Below are 17046 nucleotides of genomic sequence, written 5' to 3' on the forward strand. Positions count from 1 at the left end.
CTAAGAGTAGAAGAATCGATTTTTCCTTTTGAAGTGTTTATTGTTTTAGGATCAGATTTGGAATTAGAAGAAGAAGTAGGTGTTTTCTGATTTTTTTGAAGTACTAGCCTTCCAAGTGTGATTTCGATACCTGAAACCCCTTTTTAATTGTTTTTCAATTTTAACAGCCATATGGACCATGTCTTCAATTTCAACATAATGATGCATTTCAACACGATCACGAATTTCAAGATTTGGGTCGTTTAAGAATCTAGCCATGGTTGCCTCAGGATCCTCCTCAACATTGGCACGAACCATCATAACCTCCATTTCTTTGAAATAATCGTCAACACACTTGCTGCCTTGTTTTAAGCTCTGAAGTTTATTGTAGAGATCACGAAAGTAATGACTTGGCACAAACCGTCTCCACATGACACTCTTCATTTCATCCCATGTCTCAATAGGCCTTCCTCCATTTCTTCGTATGTGATGATGCTCGAGATCGAGTTCTTTGTGCTTGTGCCTCCATTCGCTCCATTCTTTCATGTACCTAGTTAAATTCATTTGTCATCAAACGTCACATCTCATCCATCATAGCTTGAACTTGAAGGTTTGGTGGGGGGGGGGGTTGATCACCCATCTTATATTTTTGCTAACAAAAAAAAGTAAGTTACTTCCTCCCAACACTCGCTCACGTATTTCTCTCAAAAATAGTTCACTCAACCCTAGTGTATTCCTCGAATGGCTTTTAACCTCTTTTAGTCTCACCACACAACCTTTTACCACTCATTTTAACTCTTAAAGTTCTAAACAAACTAAAGAAACAATTATCAAATTTGAACTTGTGGCCTTGAGGAATTCAAACTTACCAAACAACTTTAAAAAAAATCTATCCAAAATAAAGTAACCTCAATATACAAAAAGAAAGCCAAACAAACTTGGATTTGCTAATGATGAAACAAACAACAGCTTTTTTTTTTTTGAAAAAAAAGACTACAGTTGGAATTCAAATTTACTTTATAGAAAAAAAGGCTTTACTTGTTCCTCCTCCTCTTCTTTTTTTTTTCCTTTTTTCTTTTTTTTTCTCTTCTTTTCTTTGTAACTTCTTTTCGTTTTTCTTACCTTTGATTTTTTTTGAGGAAGCTAATAGCCAAATGAAAATATAAAGGAAACAAAAAGAAATGTAGAATATAGAAGTTTGACAACTTAGAAATCCAAAAGTCGCTAGTAAGAACCTTGACAACTTGTGATAAGACCCGCTACCAATATGCGTCTTAGAACTCAAGTAATCAAGAAAAAAAAAGAACAAAATAGATATGCAACACAAAGAACTGGCTTTGATACCAAATGATGTGATCTCACCCAAAATTGAGGTTTGAACACGTTTCACCCGATCATTCTTTTGGTTGCAGAATTGTAAAACAAAGGTGGAAACCGCGACCCGTTGTCTATAAAGAGACAAGAACCTTGGTATAAAACGCCACAATCAACCCACCAAATTGATTGATAAGTTTGAACGCCACAAGCTATGAAAGCCTGATAAGTTCTAAAGTTCACAAAGAACAAAAATAGTTAAAAACTCACAAATTGTATTCAAAACTTGATTGATTTCAAATGGATACATAGACCACATTTTTATAGTGTGGGAAGAGTACCTAAAGAGCCATGAATTAAAGAAGTGTCTTTAATTTAAGGCATTTAACCCTCAAGTTTAAAACTATGAACCTAGACATGGTTTATCACAAAGTTCATGTAACCTAAGACCCTTTTATCTTCCCAACACTTATTTAGGAGACATAAAAATGAAAATTACATATTAAAATATAGAAAAAATGAAATGGGCTGATAAAGCTCTTATTGGATCTTGTAAATCACTCTTGGACTTGAATTATTGTAATCCAGCTTTGATTAGGTCCAATGAGTCTCCATGCACTTTCTTGAGTACAAAATTCACTAATAAACCCATTTAAAGCCTCCTTGAATGCTTTAGCTCGTGCCCTTGTAACCGGTCCATCTGGCATTTGAATTGGATCCTTTGTTGACAGATGTGGGTTTGCATCAACATAGCAGCAGCTAAGGATTTCTTTCAGGAAGCTTCTGCATTCGAGGTGAGTTTTCTCACCATACCAATGGATCTAAGGCACCAAGGCTGGCCCATTTTGTGATAGTTGGTATACTTGTTGTTTAGGGGTGTGTGGCATATTTATGCATTGATACGTGGTAGAGATACATTTTACAACTAAGGTGGCTAATGATAGAGATAGCCTTTACGGCTAATGGTAGAGATAGCCTTTATGGCTAATGGTAGAGATAGATTTATAGCTAATTGATATGTGATATGTGGTAGAGGTAGCTTTTATAGCTAATTAATATGTGATATGTGGTAGAGATAGCTTTTATAGCTAATTGATATGTATTATGTGGTAGAGGTAGCTTTTATAGCTAATCGATATGTGTTATGTGGTAGAGGTAGATTTTATAGCTAATATGATATGTGGATTGTGTGGGTTATGCTCTCGGGAACTCACTAAGCATTAGATTATAGGTTGTGGATTTGTTTTAGGTACTTTAGATCTCAAGGGCAAGGGAAAGGTGTGATGGCGCGGTGTGCACTCTCTCTCAGGCGCTTTCACGGGACACCCTGATGTTGGAATAAAAGTCGTATTTGACTTATGTTTTGAGAGCAATTATAACTGGATTTCTTAATGTATGGAAATATGTTTGATGATTCAAAAATGAAAATTTTCTATGAAAAATTGGGTCGTTACATAGAAGCTAAAGGAAAATACTATAACGCCCGTAGATCCGGGCTAGTCAATTTAGAGACGATAAGCATCAAAAATGAATTTTTGATGGATATTTAGAAGGAGTAATCTTAACTATGTTGTAGTATATGTTAAAAGGATTCCGTACATATAAAGAACGCCGAAATCCGAGTTATAACGAAGAAGTTATGACCTGTCGAAGTTTCGCGACAGAACCGGCACGACATTGCGCGACGTAAATAGTGAATTTACGATAAAGCGATAATTAGCCTTAGTGATCTAAACGGAAGTCATAGATTATGTTAAACCGAGAGTGTCCATAAAAAGAACGCCCAAATCTGACTTCGTATGAGGAAGATATGATTTTTCAAAGTTTCGACTTAGCAGTATGCAACCCAAATCTCGAACTTGAGATCGAGTGATTTTTAGCCAAAACAATCTAAACGAGAATCGAAGATCTCGTTAATATTAGTGCATCGGTAAAAAGACAGACGAAAGCGGACGTCAGATGAAGAAGTTATGGATTCTTAACGGACTTTTCTGGTCCCGGCCAGTTAAAAATAATATAATAAAAATAAACTCAAAATTAGCCAACGGAGTCTAAATGAGAGTTGTAGAGCCTAATCTCACCTACGTGTGGATATAAAGAACGTCGAAAACAGAGATCGTATGCGAAAGTTACGGGATTTCAAGGGTTGAAGCACAAACTTCGAGGCTGGCTGAAGGAGAACACCCTGCGTTCGTTGAATGCCCCGCATTCTTTGAGGGAACGCACCGTGTTCGCGGCCAGACTCCAACCCTATAAATAGATCATTTGGGCAGCCGAATTTGGTTGCCCATTTATTCTCTCTCTCTCTCTCTCCTATATTTCATCGTTTTACGTGCAAGCTTTACCCCCCGAAGCCCCAGTAACATTCCCGAGACCCGAAGCCTCGAGGATCCCGAGAAGTGAAGTTTCCGAGCTGAAACTCTGCTCACGTGAAGCCCGGTTTTGGAGAAAACATCCCCGTTTTATCGAAAAAGATTATTTTAAGAGACGAGGTGTTGTCCGATCATCTTCTTATCAGGTGAGTGTGTAGTTACTTTCGTCTAACACATAAATACAAAGTATTTGCTATGAAATACGTGCTATGTGTTTATACATTGTTTGTTTGCTTGAGGCGGATATTGAATGAATGTTCTATACAGTTTTTTTTTATAATTTAAAATGTATATGTGTTTGCATCTACATATATGTTGGGTAGAACAAGGGTAGATGAAATAGTTGATATGAGACAAAATGTTAAGAATTTTTTATGATATTGATGTTCTAGTTAACTAGTGGAATAGAGATGGTGACTACTGAATGTTCTAGACAATTCAATGAAAAAGTTAACAGGTTTGTTCTAGTTAATAGTGAACTCTATGTGTTCACTTGGTGTTTTGAACTCAATATGTTCATTAGGTAATTTTGAACTCTATGTGTTCACTTGGTGTTTTGAACTCAATGTGTTCATTAGGTATTTTCGAACTAAGTGTTCACCGAATGTTTTGAATTGAGTGTTCACTAGGAGTGTTTGGACTAGGGGTTCATTAAGTAGGTTGAACTAAGTGTTTACCAGTTGTAATTTGAGGACCTTGGCAGTGATGGACTTTGTGTCAATTCCTTAGGACAATCCTTAGGAATGAACGAGTGAAGGATTATCGATTCTTAGGGTAAATCCTTAATACATAAATAAAGAAGATAATGGGGATGGGTAATTGGGTTGATTGTTTGATGATTAAAGATAATAATTATTTATTATGGGTTAAAAACCCTATATGCCCACCAGGATCCCAAGCCTGACCCATTCAGTTTTCTTTGCATTACAGGTAATAACACAAGAGAACTCTTACTGTCAAAAGCTTATGAACTCACCAACCTTTGTGTTGACACTTTTCAAAACTACTTGTATTCTCAGGAATTCAGTGAAACAGGAAATCAACCACGTTATGAGGATGGGACGATAAATCGTCAAACAGTTCATTTTGTATCAGAATGTAATTGATTTGAATCATGTAAACATATACTTTGGTGTAACTTTTTCAATTATATTTATGATGGTTGTATTTACTTTGAGCACTATTATACTCGTTGTTGTGATACTCTACCCGAAGTCCTCCACCCCCGGACGTTTCCGCCATCCTCGTCTCACTTCGTTTCCATTAGCATCAACTTGTAGGTTTTGAGAAGAACTAGGAGACCCTGAAGGGGAAGCTGAAAATGAATCATCATTATGCAAAACAGAAACTATAGATTCAAAACTCCTTGATAATCTTAGACTTTGATTTGGGGAATCTGTCACATATGTTCTATAAGAAACTGGCAAAGGTATGGGTTCAATTATAGGGGGGCCTCACGAGTGATGGATCTTCTTGAATCTAAAAATAATTCGGCTATAGATTCAATGGGGATAGAACGGGAATTTACTTCTAATGGTTCAACCCTTGGAACATGATAAGAAACATTAGGACCCATGTATTCCATAAAAAGTTCAACCCCGATTCTTCCCAGAAGATTCCCACATAAATACAGAGTGAGAAAGAGAGAGTACTCTTCGCTTTTGTTTTAAGTTCACAGACCTAAAATTCACAGAAAAAGGAGGGAAAGTTTGTTGAATTCGTCGGTTGTCGGTGACTCGAATTCACCGGAGCTGGAGATCTCCGTAGTGGGTCTTGGAATTTTTTGGATCTTGAATCTGGAAATGAAACACTTGTAATCATTGGAGAAACAAAACTCAGTGGAGTTGGAGAAGCAGAACTCAGTGGAGATGGAGAAAAAAGAAAAAGGCAAATTTGGGTTTTTATCGAGAGAGAGAGAGAGAGAGAGAGAGAGAGAGGACTATTATATATTAAAATAATTATTTTTTAGTTTTCTTTTTATTTAAAATAATAGAAAACTTTCATAAATGGTCCCTGGGTATTGAAATGACAAAAATGCCCCTTACTTAACGGCAGAAAGCTGACGGAGTTAGACGGAAGGACTAAACATTAAAAGTTTTGAAATCACATGGACGACCGTGAGTTTTTTATAAATTAGAGGCCAAAATTCAGATTTTATGAAACCACAACGACCATTTTTGAAGTTTTGTCTATAAACAAAACCAACAATTCTTACCTTTTCAAATCATTTTCCATATTTTTTACATGAAATCATGAATACAAATGTTTTAGAGACGGGTCATATATTGAATCCGACCCGACTCCAAGTGCCACGTTCCGTACCTTGCTTATCGGGCATTCCGGTTTCCCCAACGGATTCGATAGAGGGTTTTTGTTTTTCTGAGGAGCTTCTTTGCAAATTGAAATGGCAGAATCCCTAATTGACCTTGAAAATGTCCTCCGCTCCAAGAAGGTACTCTATACACTTGTGTATTTGCACATATGATCTGCATCGTTCTATACAGACACAAAAAATATTGGATAGCACTACTGTTTACTTTCTGTGATTTCGTTTTCTAGAACTCTATCTTTGTTAATTCTTCATAAACAATTTCACTGATAATGTAGTTCGGATCAGTGAGTGTTCCACTTGCTTTTATCTCCGAGAATTCCGATTGCTTTCTAATGATTAGAAAAATACATCAAAGGGGGAAAAAGCCCCACTTGACTTTTCAATTTATGCACAATTGCTTCACAGTTGCTACTTCTATGAACTTATTTAAGTCCTGTCGATAACTATCTTAAAGGGATTGTATTAGAAATGGTGCATTTAGATTGAAGTTGACAAATCATTACCAATTTCAACCGGATGAATTGGAAGATTTTACATCAATTGTCAAAACGTGTAGTTTGCTAAGGTGGGAAATGATCATAGGATACAATTATACCTTTTGGAATGACAAAGTAAATGGGTTTATTTATAATACTTCTTCCATATAAAACCAAATGTGCATTCTTCTCAGAATGTAGAATAAAAGAAAATTCATAGTCTGGATATGCATATCATCATTAGTAGATTACATACTAATTATTAAAGAGGTGTGATTACTGATTATTAAATAAATATTTTCAGGATAAGTTATCAATTCAAGAAGCAAACTTTCTTATGACATGGAAGGAAAATACACTTAGACAGCTCACTGTTGGTGCAGGAGTTGGTGCTGCAATTGCATGGTCAGGTAACATTCTACACAAATTCTCAATTTATTTTGTGATTTTTAATTTTTCACATATTCCTTTGAATTACATTATAATATGTTCATAAGCATTTTAGCTTATAATGGTGTTACTTGTTTTTCCTCACAGCTACTGGAAATCTTCATAGGCTCTTTCGCATCAACCTTGCAGGAGGTAAGCCCCCCCCCCCCCCCCCCCCCCCCAAAGCATACAAAGTAGTTTATACTTATTTATCTTGTTACTATTTTCATAATATGAATTTATAATTTATTAATGATTTTCTAGGAGCTGCTGCAATTACTGCAACATGGAGATTTAGGAAGTCGGTTAATTCATGCATTGAACAAATTCTTTGCATGGATGGAAGCCGAATGCAAAAAGAGTTGGCAAATATGTGAGTTACTTAATCATTATCCTAAACAAATATGTTTGATAATATATAGAATATTTCTACTTAGTACTAAATCCAAAAAAAAAAAAAAATTGTTATTGTTTTTCCTATGTGTAGAATGTTGAGAAGGTATCCAAATAATCCAACAACAACAAAACTTATGTCCAAACGCTTCTACTGTGAGCATGTTTTCGATGATTCAACATCGGACATGCCAAAATCAAGGTGGCGTTTTCGTAATAACTTTGTTGAAAGTCCACCCCATCCCCAACGACCTGATACCCGTGAATCCTATGACCATGATGACAACATTGTTCCAGAACGCAAACCGGTTCCTGTGAGTATCTGTTTCTTTTACCTAATGTAGAAAGAAAAATTTAATATTTTATAAAAGAAAAAAATTCAATGTTTGTGTCTCATTGACATCAGTCACATCACACTATCAAACATTAGTCATGGTCACACCTTTTTGGAAGGACAAAGATTTGCAATTTTTGTCTTATTGACATCTGTCTCTTTGTCCAACTATTGTGTTTTATTTTTTGGGTGGGGTAAAATTGTATTTTTGTCCTATTGCCATAAGTCCAAGTACAATGCATGTTAATTGCAGTACAAGGTCGTCATGTCATGTTTTGTCCTGATCTGTTCATATTACAGATGAACAACGGTTTCGTTGCAATGGAAAACCCTTTCGATTGCATATTTGGACTCCCACCAAGTGTCGAGGAAATTCGACGCCCTGTCCCCGCCATGTCAGCAAAAAAACATACCCGCAAACATAAAAGATCCCACCGCAAGCATCACACACATCACAGCAATGATGATTTGTAGTCCCTTCCTGGATGCTTGTCTTAACAGTAACGAGGTGAGAATCTGTAAGTGAGGTCTCAGGTTTCAAACAAGTGGTATAAGATCATGCTCGTGGACTTATTTATGTTTTGTTTATGAAATTATGAAAACCGAGTTTGATCATGTTGTGTATATTAATGGTGTCGAGATTTTTAATTTTTGGACTTTTTATTCGACTTCATTTAGGAATATCTCTTTCTATTTACCTTAAAGTATGGTGTTATTTCGCTATATGAGGGACAATTCTGTGGGTGACGGGATAATTGATTTATATGTATTAAAATAAGAGATCTCTTAAAATAATTGAAAAATGTCGTCAACTAGAAGTAGCTGATGAAGTTTATGGAGTTCAAGTCAACTGTCACTTTTAGACAGCTTTTCCTTATTGGAAAATGGAAATTATAGTAGCACTTGGGAATTGTTGTAGCTATAAGAAAGGGTTCCTTTAAAATTTAAATATTTAAGTCAGAGTTTTCCTATTCCTATTATATAATCAGAATACCCTAAATTTTTTCGACTTAAGTATTGATATTTTGGTTGTCTAAAATCTAAATTAAATAGAGACTTTTGATTTTTAATAAAAAAACCGTATCTTTGGTTGTATTTGGTTTCGGTTTTTGGTACGACGTAATCAGCTTTTTTACTATAGTTTTGTCTATCCTTTTGCTTGTGGTTTTTTGGTATTTTTGTTGTATAAAGCAATAAAAAAATAACAAATACAGTAAGTTACTTTGAAGTGTAAAACATAAAATTATTAAATTTTGCAATATATAGTAATAAAGAACGATTTGAAATTTTATATGTAACACAATTACAACTAACACCATCTCCAACTCCACATCAAAATGATGTTAAAAATGGTACAAATAATCATCAACTTTTATACACCAAAAATATATTCTTTAGCATATTCGTCTTTTTAACTCATAAATTATTAAAAAAACACCTGTCAACTTATTATTTTTTTTATATATTTTTTATGTAAAAACTCACATATTATTACAAAATTATAACCAAATTAATTCTTTGTATATTATTATTTCGAATTGGGTGTTATTTTATCAAAATGACATTTCTTAAATAAAAAATATTAAATTTTCAAATAAATTCAAAATATTAAGGTAAGTATTAAATTTTTAATATCAACTTAATATACAACATAACATTATAACTGAATAATTATTATATTTATTATATACCTATCAATTTTATAAACTAGAATGAAAAAAATATTAAAGTTGACACTAAAGTGACATATGAAAGTTTTACACCATTTTGATGTAAAAGAATAGAGATATACTCTTTATTTGCATTAAACTGGTGCTAAAAATGGTGTGAAGTTGAAGATGACTTTACAGAAAAATGATGTAAAATATTGGATTTGAGGTGGGTCGTAGATCTCCTAAGTGAACTGTTATAAAACTTAAAAACCATTAACAACTATTTATAAAGAATTTGATAAAGTTTTGTTCCATGGACTTGAAACAAACCCTTTTTTTTATAACCAAAAGACCAGACCATCATTTCCTAAAATAGTTGGATTTTTTCGACTTTTATTTATTTATTTAATTTGTACATTTAAAATTGTTTCATACATATTTATTGCAAATCGTTTACGAATCAGTAATCACACATGGTAAACATGTTGTAAATGGGTTCGTGCTCATTCATTGATTATATTTCATGACTAATGATTTATTTATGCAATAAACATGTATATTTTTACAAAGATATACTCCCTCCGTCCCACAATTATAGTCCATCTTTCCTTTTTGGTTTGTCCCAAAATAATAGTCCACTTCTAAAAATAAATAACATTTTTACCAAAATATCCCCTCATTATTACTTAACCAACTAAGCATTTAATGGAACATTAAATGCAAAGTAAGGACAAAATTGTCATTTTATTATATAAAGTTAGTGGTAATTAATGTTTTTCTTAATCGGTGTGTTTTTTGTCTGTGGACAATAATATTGGGACGGAGGGAGTATAACTTAGTTTTTAAATGCATATTCTTACGAAAAAAAAAGATAAATAGGAAAGCATTTAATAGAAAAAATAGTCGATTTGTTGGTTGCAAAACGAGATGACTAACATTTTACACAAAGCAACATCCAGAAAAGAAACCCACATGGGAGCAGTAGTGTACCACTCGGGGTGGTGTTCCCGTCGGTACCATGCTTCCGGCATTGCCTTTGCTGAGTTTCCTTCATCAACACCGTGTCCTCTAATAAGGAAAAACTTAATCTTAAAAACTATATGAATGTTATCCTCCCCAACAACAGTTTAAGTGAAATTATATAATAAAAGTTTAGGGTCCAAAACCGTGAGGCAATCCCTTAAGCGATTTGAATCATGATTTGCCTCTTAAAATAATGGCATTAATTTTATCCTTTTATATATATATATATATATATATATATATATATATATATATATATATATATATATATAGCGATTTGAATCATGATTTGCCTCTTAAAATAATGGCATTAATTTTATCCTTTTATATATATATATATATATATATATATATATATATATATATATATATATATATATATATATATATATATATAGTAGCCGTTTACCCACGCAAAGCGACGGGTACGGATCAACAAAATGACATAAAAATTTTTTTAAACAAAATGACGAACAGATATAGATTTCTTATACCTGGGCTAGGATTAAACGTAAGATATTTTTAGGCTTATTCGATTTTAATAGAAAGAAAAACAAAGGAGGAGGTAGCGAGCATGAGAGAGAACCAAGGTTGTACGGTCAATGACAAGACATTCATGATAGATGAATGCTAAATCAATGCGCCTCTTTTAGTTTATATGAAATGTTTTATAACATGTACATCGTATTAGACCGATTCAAATGGATATGAAGAACACTTGGTCAAACTTTGACCCATTCAAAATCTTATCATTATCTTATTTGACTTTTTCATTATTATTGACAGATTCAGTATTTAGCGATTCAATTGGATATGAGGAACGCTTGGTCAAAGTTTGACCCATTCAAAATCTTATCATCATAATCTTATTTGACTTTTTCATAAATGTTGACCGGATAAGATTTAGTATTTACCGATTTAATTGGATATGAGGAACACTTGGTCAAACTTTGACTCACTTAAAATCTTATCATCATCATCTTATTTGACTTTTTCATAAATGTTGACCGGATAAGATTTTGTATTTACCGATTCAATTGGATATGATGAACACTTGGTCAAACTTTGACCCATTCAAAATGTTATCATCATCATCTTATTTAACTTTTTCATATTTAACACATTCAATTTGAAGATAAGTTTAGAAGACCTATTTAAAATTTGTCTTTGACCGGATAAGATTTATTATTTTCCGATGCATAAAATTATTGTATATGATGCTTAAAAGCTTGTACCTCTTAAAATTCAGCAAAATCTTGTAAATGTTTTTTAAGGTATATATATATATATATATATATATATATATAGAGAGAGAGAGAGAGAGAGTTAGGTTCAAATGTTTTCACTATCTATTGTGTGCATATACGACTGATTCTGGACCAATCATTTTAGTTATTTTAAGAAAGTAATTAATGCATATTAAATGCTGAAGATGTAATTAATACCTATTATATCTTCAACATGTAATATGCATTAATTACTTTCTTAAAATAACTAAAATCCTTAAACCTATGTAGTGAGTCGCGTAGGTGGCGTGTTGAAATTAGGACTATACATTGGGCGACTATAATTGGTCCAGAATCAGTCATACATACACACAATAGATAGTGAAAACAAAATAACCTAACCATATATATATATATATATATATATATATATATATATATATATATATATATATATATATATATATATAGAACTTAACGTAGAAAGGACGACTTAACTGTTGTTTTCTTTAACTTAAAGAGATTAATGGTTAAAACATTTAACGTAGAAATGACGACTTAACTGTTATTTTCTGATGGAAACACAATTCACGACTACAAATGATTTACAACTTTTTAAAAAGTCCGTAAAAATTATAAAAAAATCTAAAATAAGTTTTCAAAAAAAGTTTGTAAAAAATGTTTCTATAATTGTATAAAATATGTTTGTAAAAAGTTTGTACTATAATATTTTTTAGTTGAAAAAAAAAATTCTTACATGTTAGGTGTTTTGCATAGCTAACCCACACAGATTTTCCACATTTAAAATGTAACATTTCACAAATTTGTCTTGGGCCGATGGGTGTACCCTCTCGTCATCTCATTTTTTGTCTGTCACCTCATCGCCATGTCATTTTTCCATCATCATCTCAACTCTCACTAGTAGAAAATCGTCACATATCACTCCACTCAAAATGTACAACAATAGATGTTGATGTACAATATCAAGAATCATATAAAAATTGATAGAGAAGAGAAGCAGATGCATCAAAATGGTCCTACACGGGGAGGATCACCACACCACCACACACCATGCCGTGGCGAAACCTCACCTCACTGTGGTGTGTGGTGTTGGTACTCCTACCGACATTATTGTTGCTTGATAGGCTTTTAAATTTTCAATTAAGATATTGACTCCAAATTTTTCAAATTAATTTGTCTCTTAATCGTTCAACAACCTTTTAATTTTTAAGATAAATTGTATTTGAATAAAAAAAAATGTTCCGAAAATAAATCTAATTTTCAAGCAAACATTTTTCTTTCTTCTTTTTCTATTTGACATGACAAGCTCCCCTTAATATATTTTTTACTTATCACCAAGGCATATCATCATTTTCTTAAATCCACACAAAATTTGGACAAAAAAAAAAGGAAACAAGCCTAAGAACCATCAATTTGGGTGTCTAAATGATTATCCATATTTTAATATAACCTTTACAACCACATCCATAACTCACTACAACATTTAAGTTCACATACACAATCTCTCTTAAGTTATTTGGTTCAAAAATCAACCTTACATCAATCTACACACCCAATGACAAAATTAAAGGATCAATCAAACCAAATCAAATCTTCTTAGTTATCCGAATGCATCCCAAAATGCTCTTTCAATACATATTTAGATGTTTTTCCAAACCCTTTACCAATCACTTGCATTGCAATTATCTTATTAAACTCAGTTTTTATCTCCTCCATTTTCTTGAAAACAGCATGGACTAAAGATGGGTCGGTTGATGGGGAACAATTGGCAAGTTTGCCCTTCTGTTTCTCAAGCTCTTTGTAAAGATCTAAAAGATGGGTTTTTTGAGCCGTGAGGGCGTTTTCGGCAATTTTATACTCGGTTTCTTGAGACTTTTTTAGTGAGGCGAGTGTTTTATTGATCTTTTTCTCGAGCTCCATGGATTCTATTCGGTAATCAAAATTTGTGAAGGAAATTTGTCGTTGTGAAGGAGCAAAATTTGAAACTTCAAATGTATCGGTTTCATATTGAGAAAGATCTCCTGAATGATGCAAAATTGAAGTTTTTATCAAAGAAAATAATGTTGTGAGATCATGATGTTTTCGAGGGTATTTACGTCTTTTACATAGACCTACTCTGTTCCACTTTTTTTGGTAGGAGAAAAAACTATGATTTTTTTAATGTTGACGAAAAGGATAAGGAGGGTGTTTACGTCTTTTGCACAGACAAGATATCAGAAGTGTCCTTGACCTACTTTTTTGTGTAGGATAAATTATAAAATTACACCGGACAAGCTTTCTATGGTATTCCCAACGTTAAAGATGAGAAGGGTATTAATGTCTTTTGTACATACAAGAAATTGGAAGCAATAGGCTCATGGGTTTCTATTTTATTTATAAATAAAGTACATACAAGGCACCTGTGGTAACAGCTGACATGTCTTCTCGTTTCCATATATCTTCATGACTATTCCCTTCTTTAAGCTGACAACAACAAACATATACTTTCAAATAAATATTTATTTAAAAATAGAACATTATATTTTGAAAGATGTACTCAATTATAGCACTAGGTAGGTTTTTCAAAGGGTTAATCTCATAAAATACCTTATATTTTGTGTTTTTCCAGGTTTAAACCTCAACTTTATTTTTTTTCATCAAAAAGACCTTGCATTTTTTTTTTTTCATTTTTCCGATCAGGCCCTTTTAGTCATTTTTCTCTAAACAAAGTTGTAAAATGTGAGGGTCTTTTCAAGAAAAACTAAAAAAGTCGAGGATTTATTTGGAAACATTTAGAAGGTTGAGGGTTTTTTTCGGAAAAGAAGACAAAGTTGAGGGTTTTTTCAGAAAAAAAGTCTTTCTCATGAAAAAAATAAAAAATGAGGTTTAATCCAGAAAAAACACAAAATATAAGGTCTTTTATGAAATTAACCTTTTTTCAATGATAACAAATATATATGAAAAAAATGATAACAAAAGTAATATGCTATTTCTTGCATTTACAGATTTACCCCCAAAAAAAAATTTGATAACAAATACATATATGAAAGTAGGTTGCTATTTCTTACAAAATACCTTTGCAACAGCAGATTGAACATGATTGAACAGCTTCATAGCACTAGCTTTGGTGGATCCCCTCAAAATAATAATACAAAGATTTAATATCTTCTGAACTTTATCACAATCACAAATACTCTCACAGCTCCTAAGAAGCTTCTCAACATGTGGGACCAGGTCAGTCCTGGCATCACACCGCCTGCATGAATACTCAGCATCCAGACCGATGGTCCCACCCACGGTCCCAGCCATGTAGGACCGCAGTCCACATTCTATGTGGCAAATGTGACCACAAATGAAGTCATGGCTCTGGTTCACCATGGCTTCACATTTTATGAAACTGTAGTCACTAATGGAGGAATTCACAGGTCTAGAACAAAGTATACAGCAACAATCATGGCAGAAATAAGGCTCTACACAGCAGATGTCACATGGCATTGTGTAAGGGTATATTGGGTTGTTTGTTTCAAGTAGTCTTAGACTTGAGCAGTTTATGTTTCCCGCTTTACACCCTGCTGGATCGAATTGTTGATTGCTGATTGGATTTTCCATCATGATTTCTTTGTTTCCTGTATGATTTTGGTTGGGAATTTGATGTATGAGAATTCAGTTACAATTAATTTAGATAAGATTGAGTTACCTTTGATGTTTGCAGCTTGGATTTTCCAAGTGAAGGAAGAGAAGAACGCATTGATATCGATTCCTGGAAATGTTTCCATTAAATACCTTTCAAGTGAAGCTTTGCTAGCGAAACCTTTGCCACAAGTGACACCAGAGAAACCTACTAACTTATTTTCTTTGTGAAGACGATCAGGGAGATAAAGATATCTGTCTATAAAGTGCCCTGAAACTCCAACTCTTTTTCCCACTTTCCAACCCCATTTGTCACCAGGTAGAGGGAAATCTTCAGGGGCGTATGGCAAACCAATTCCTGAGCTATCGAACACCACAGCCATCTCATTTTCCTTTGATCCGGTGGTGCTTCCATCGCTTTCATGTGGAGGATCGATCTCCATAACAACTTAAAACTAATTTACTGTTAGCTTTTCTAAACGAATAGAATAGTGTTTGGGGGAAGGTGATGATTATGTATGTATGGATATACAACACCAGATGTACTTGCCTTGGAGTTGGATAAAAATCAACACAGGAAGAGAAAATAAGCACTGGAAGATGCTTCACTGGTAAGGATTTCGCAAGCGATAGCAGAATCGTCGACAGAAACCCTAAAAATTCTCAAACTTGACAGATTTCACCGCGGCTAGGGTTTTACGATAACTGTAGCTTCGCAACAGCAGCGTCTTCCTTTTAGAGTCCCGGTGAGTTAGGATTGAGATGAAAGGTGACTGGAGTTTCGCGGCAAGAGGATTCGTCTCCAGAAGTTCACAATCAGTGGAGCTAGACACCAGGAGGATGCGAAAGCAGTCGCGCCGGATTTCGCAATTCTGAAGAGGGTTTGTGATGGTTCAGTGTTTGTGACGATGGATAGTGTTCATGTCACCGACGACCTGTCATGGCGATGGCAGTGGTGGCTACAATTTCTCGGCAGTGGATGGCGGCGAAGGTGGCTGGTGACACTGACGACGGTTTTGCTATGCTATTTATTGTACCCAACGATGCTTTCTATTTTGGTTTGGTTAAAAATCAACCGTTTTAATTTGAAAAAAGAAAAAGTTTTCGCAATATTATCCGCTAACAAAATTAAAAAATGGTTTTCACAAATTTAATTGTTTTTCCAAAGTTTTTAAAAAGTTTTCACAAATTTATTTGTTTTTGACAAAACTTGGTCCATATATTACATAAATATATGGGTTACCTTAAAAAAAAATTAAATATAAATGTCAAAATATTTAAGAACTTAAAATTTATAAGAAAATAATGAATTATTATAATGAAAATATTTTTTTATCTTTTAAATTTAAACAAATAATTTAAATAAAGAAAAAAAAAACTAATGATCTTCAATTTTGTGAATTTTTAAATTAAAAGGTAAGTTTATTAATAAAATTGATATCCATTTATTACTACATTTATTGCAATTATTACATTAAAATATTATGTGAAATTTAATAAAATAGAAAAACTCATAAAATAACATATGAAAAAAAAATTAACTCAAAATAACCACAAAATGATATTTTTACAAATTGAATGAGAATGTGACAAGTGGTAAAAAAAACATTCATTTATTAGAGACGACTAGTTGTGAGACCTATGTAAGTTAATTAAAAAAATTAAATATAAAGATCTAAATATTTGAGAATTTTGAATTTATAAGATTATAGAAAAATAATGAATTATTATAATAGAAATGTTTTTTATCTTTTAAATTTAAACAAATAATTTAAATAAATAAACAAAAAAACTAATGAACTTTAATTTTGAGAATTTTTAAATTAAAATATAAGTTTATTAATAACATTGATATTCATTTATTATTACTATATTTATTGCAATTA

At 32.9% G+C, this 17046-nt stretch overlaps 2 protein-coding genes across 3 annotated transcripts; one reads left to right on the forward strand and one right to left on the reverse strand.

The window, feature by feature from the left end:
- Window positions 1-5961: 5961 nt before the first annotated feature.
- On the forward strand, window positions 5962-8333 carry LOC145064854 (uncharacterized). The gene is made up of 6 exons (XM_079012224.1): window positions 5962-6117; window positions 6778-6883; window positions 7011-7055; window positions 7167-7275; window positions 7390-7609; window positions 7930-8333. The coding sequence occupies exons 1-6, from the start codon at window positions 6070-6072 to the stop codon at window positions 8101-8103; spliced, it is 702 nt and encodes a 233-aa protein (XP_078868350.1). The 5' UTR covers window positions 5962-6069; the 3' UTR covers window positions 8104-8333.
- Window positions 8334-12963: 4630 nt separating this feature from the next.
- Window positions 12964-16218, reverse strand: LOC145061990 (CDPK adapter, putative (DUF1423)). Of its 2 annotated transcripts, none has more exons than XM_079009595.1 (4): window positions 15228-16217; window positions 14606-15156; window positions 13951-14014; window positions 12964-13572 (listed from the first exon to the last, which is right to left on the reverse strand). In XM_079009595.1, exons 1-4 carry the CDS (start codon window positions 15601-15603, stop codon window positions 13148-13150), a joined length of 1416 nt encoding a protein of 471 aa, XP_078865721.1. In that variant the 5' UTR covers window positions 15604-16217; the 3' UTR covers window positions 12964-13147. The 2 variants fall into 2 exon arrangements, with proteins under 2 accessions (XP_078865721.1, XP_078865722.1); XM_079009596.1 differs by having other exon boundaries at window positions 13404-13572; window positions 13944-14014; window positions 15228-16218.
- Between the last annotated feature and the right edge of the window lie 828 nt (window positions 16219-17046).

This window comes from Lactuca serriola, chromosome 7 (assembly GCF_051521515.1).
Source record: "Lactuca serriola cultivar US96UC23 chromosome 7, Lser_US96UC23_V15, whole genome shotgun sequence".
In the NCBI taxonomy this organism is placed as follows: domain Eukaryota; kingdom Viridiplantae; phylum Streptophyta; class Magnoliopsida; order Asterales; family Asteraceae; genus Lactuca; species Lactuca serriola.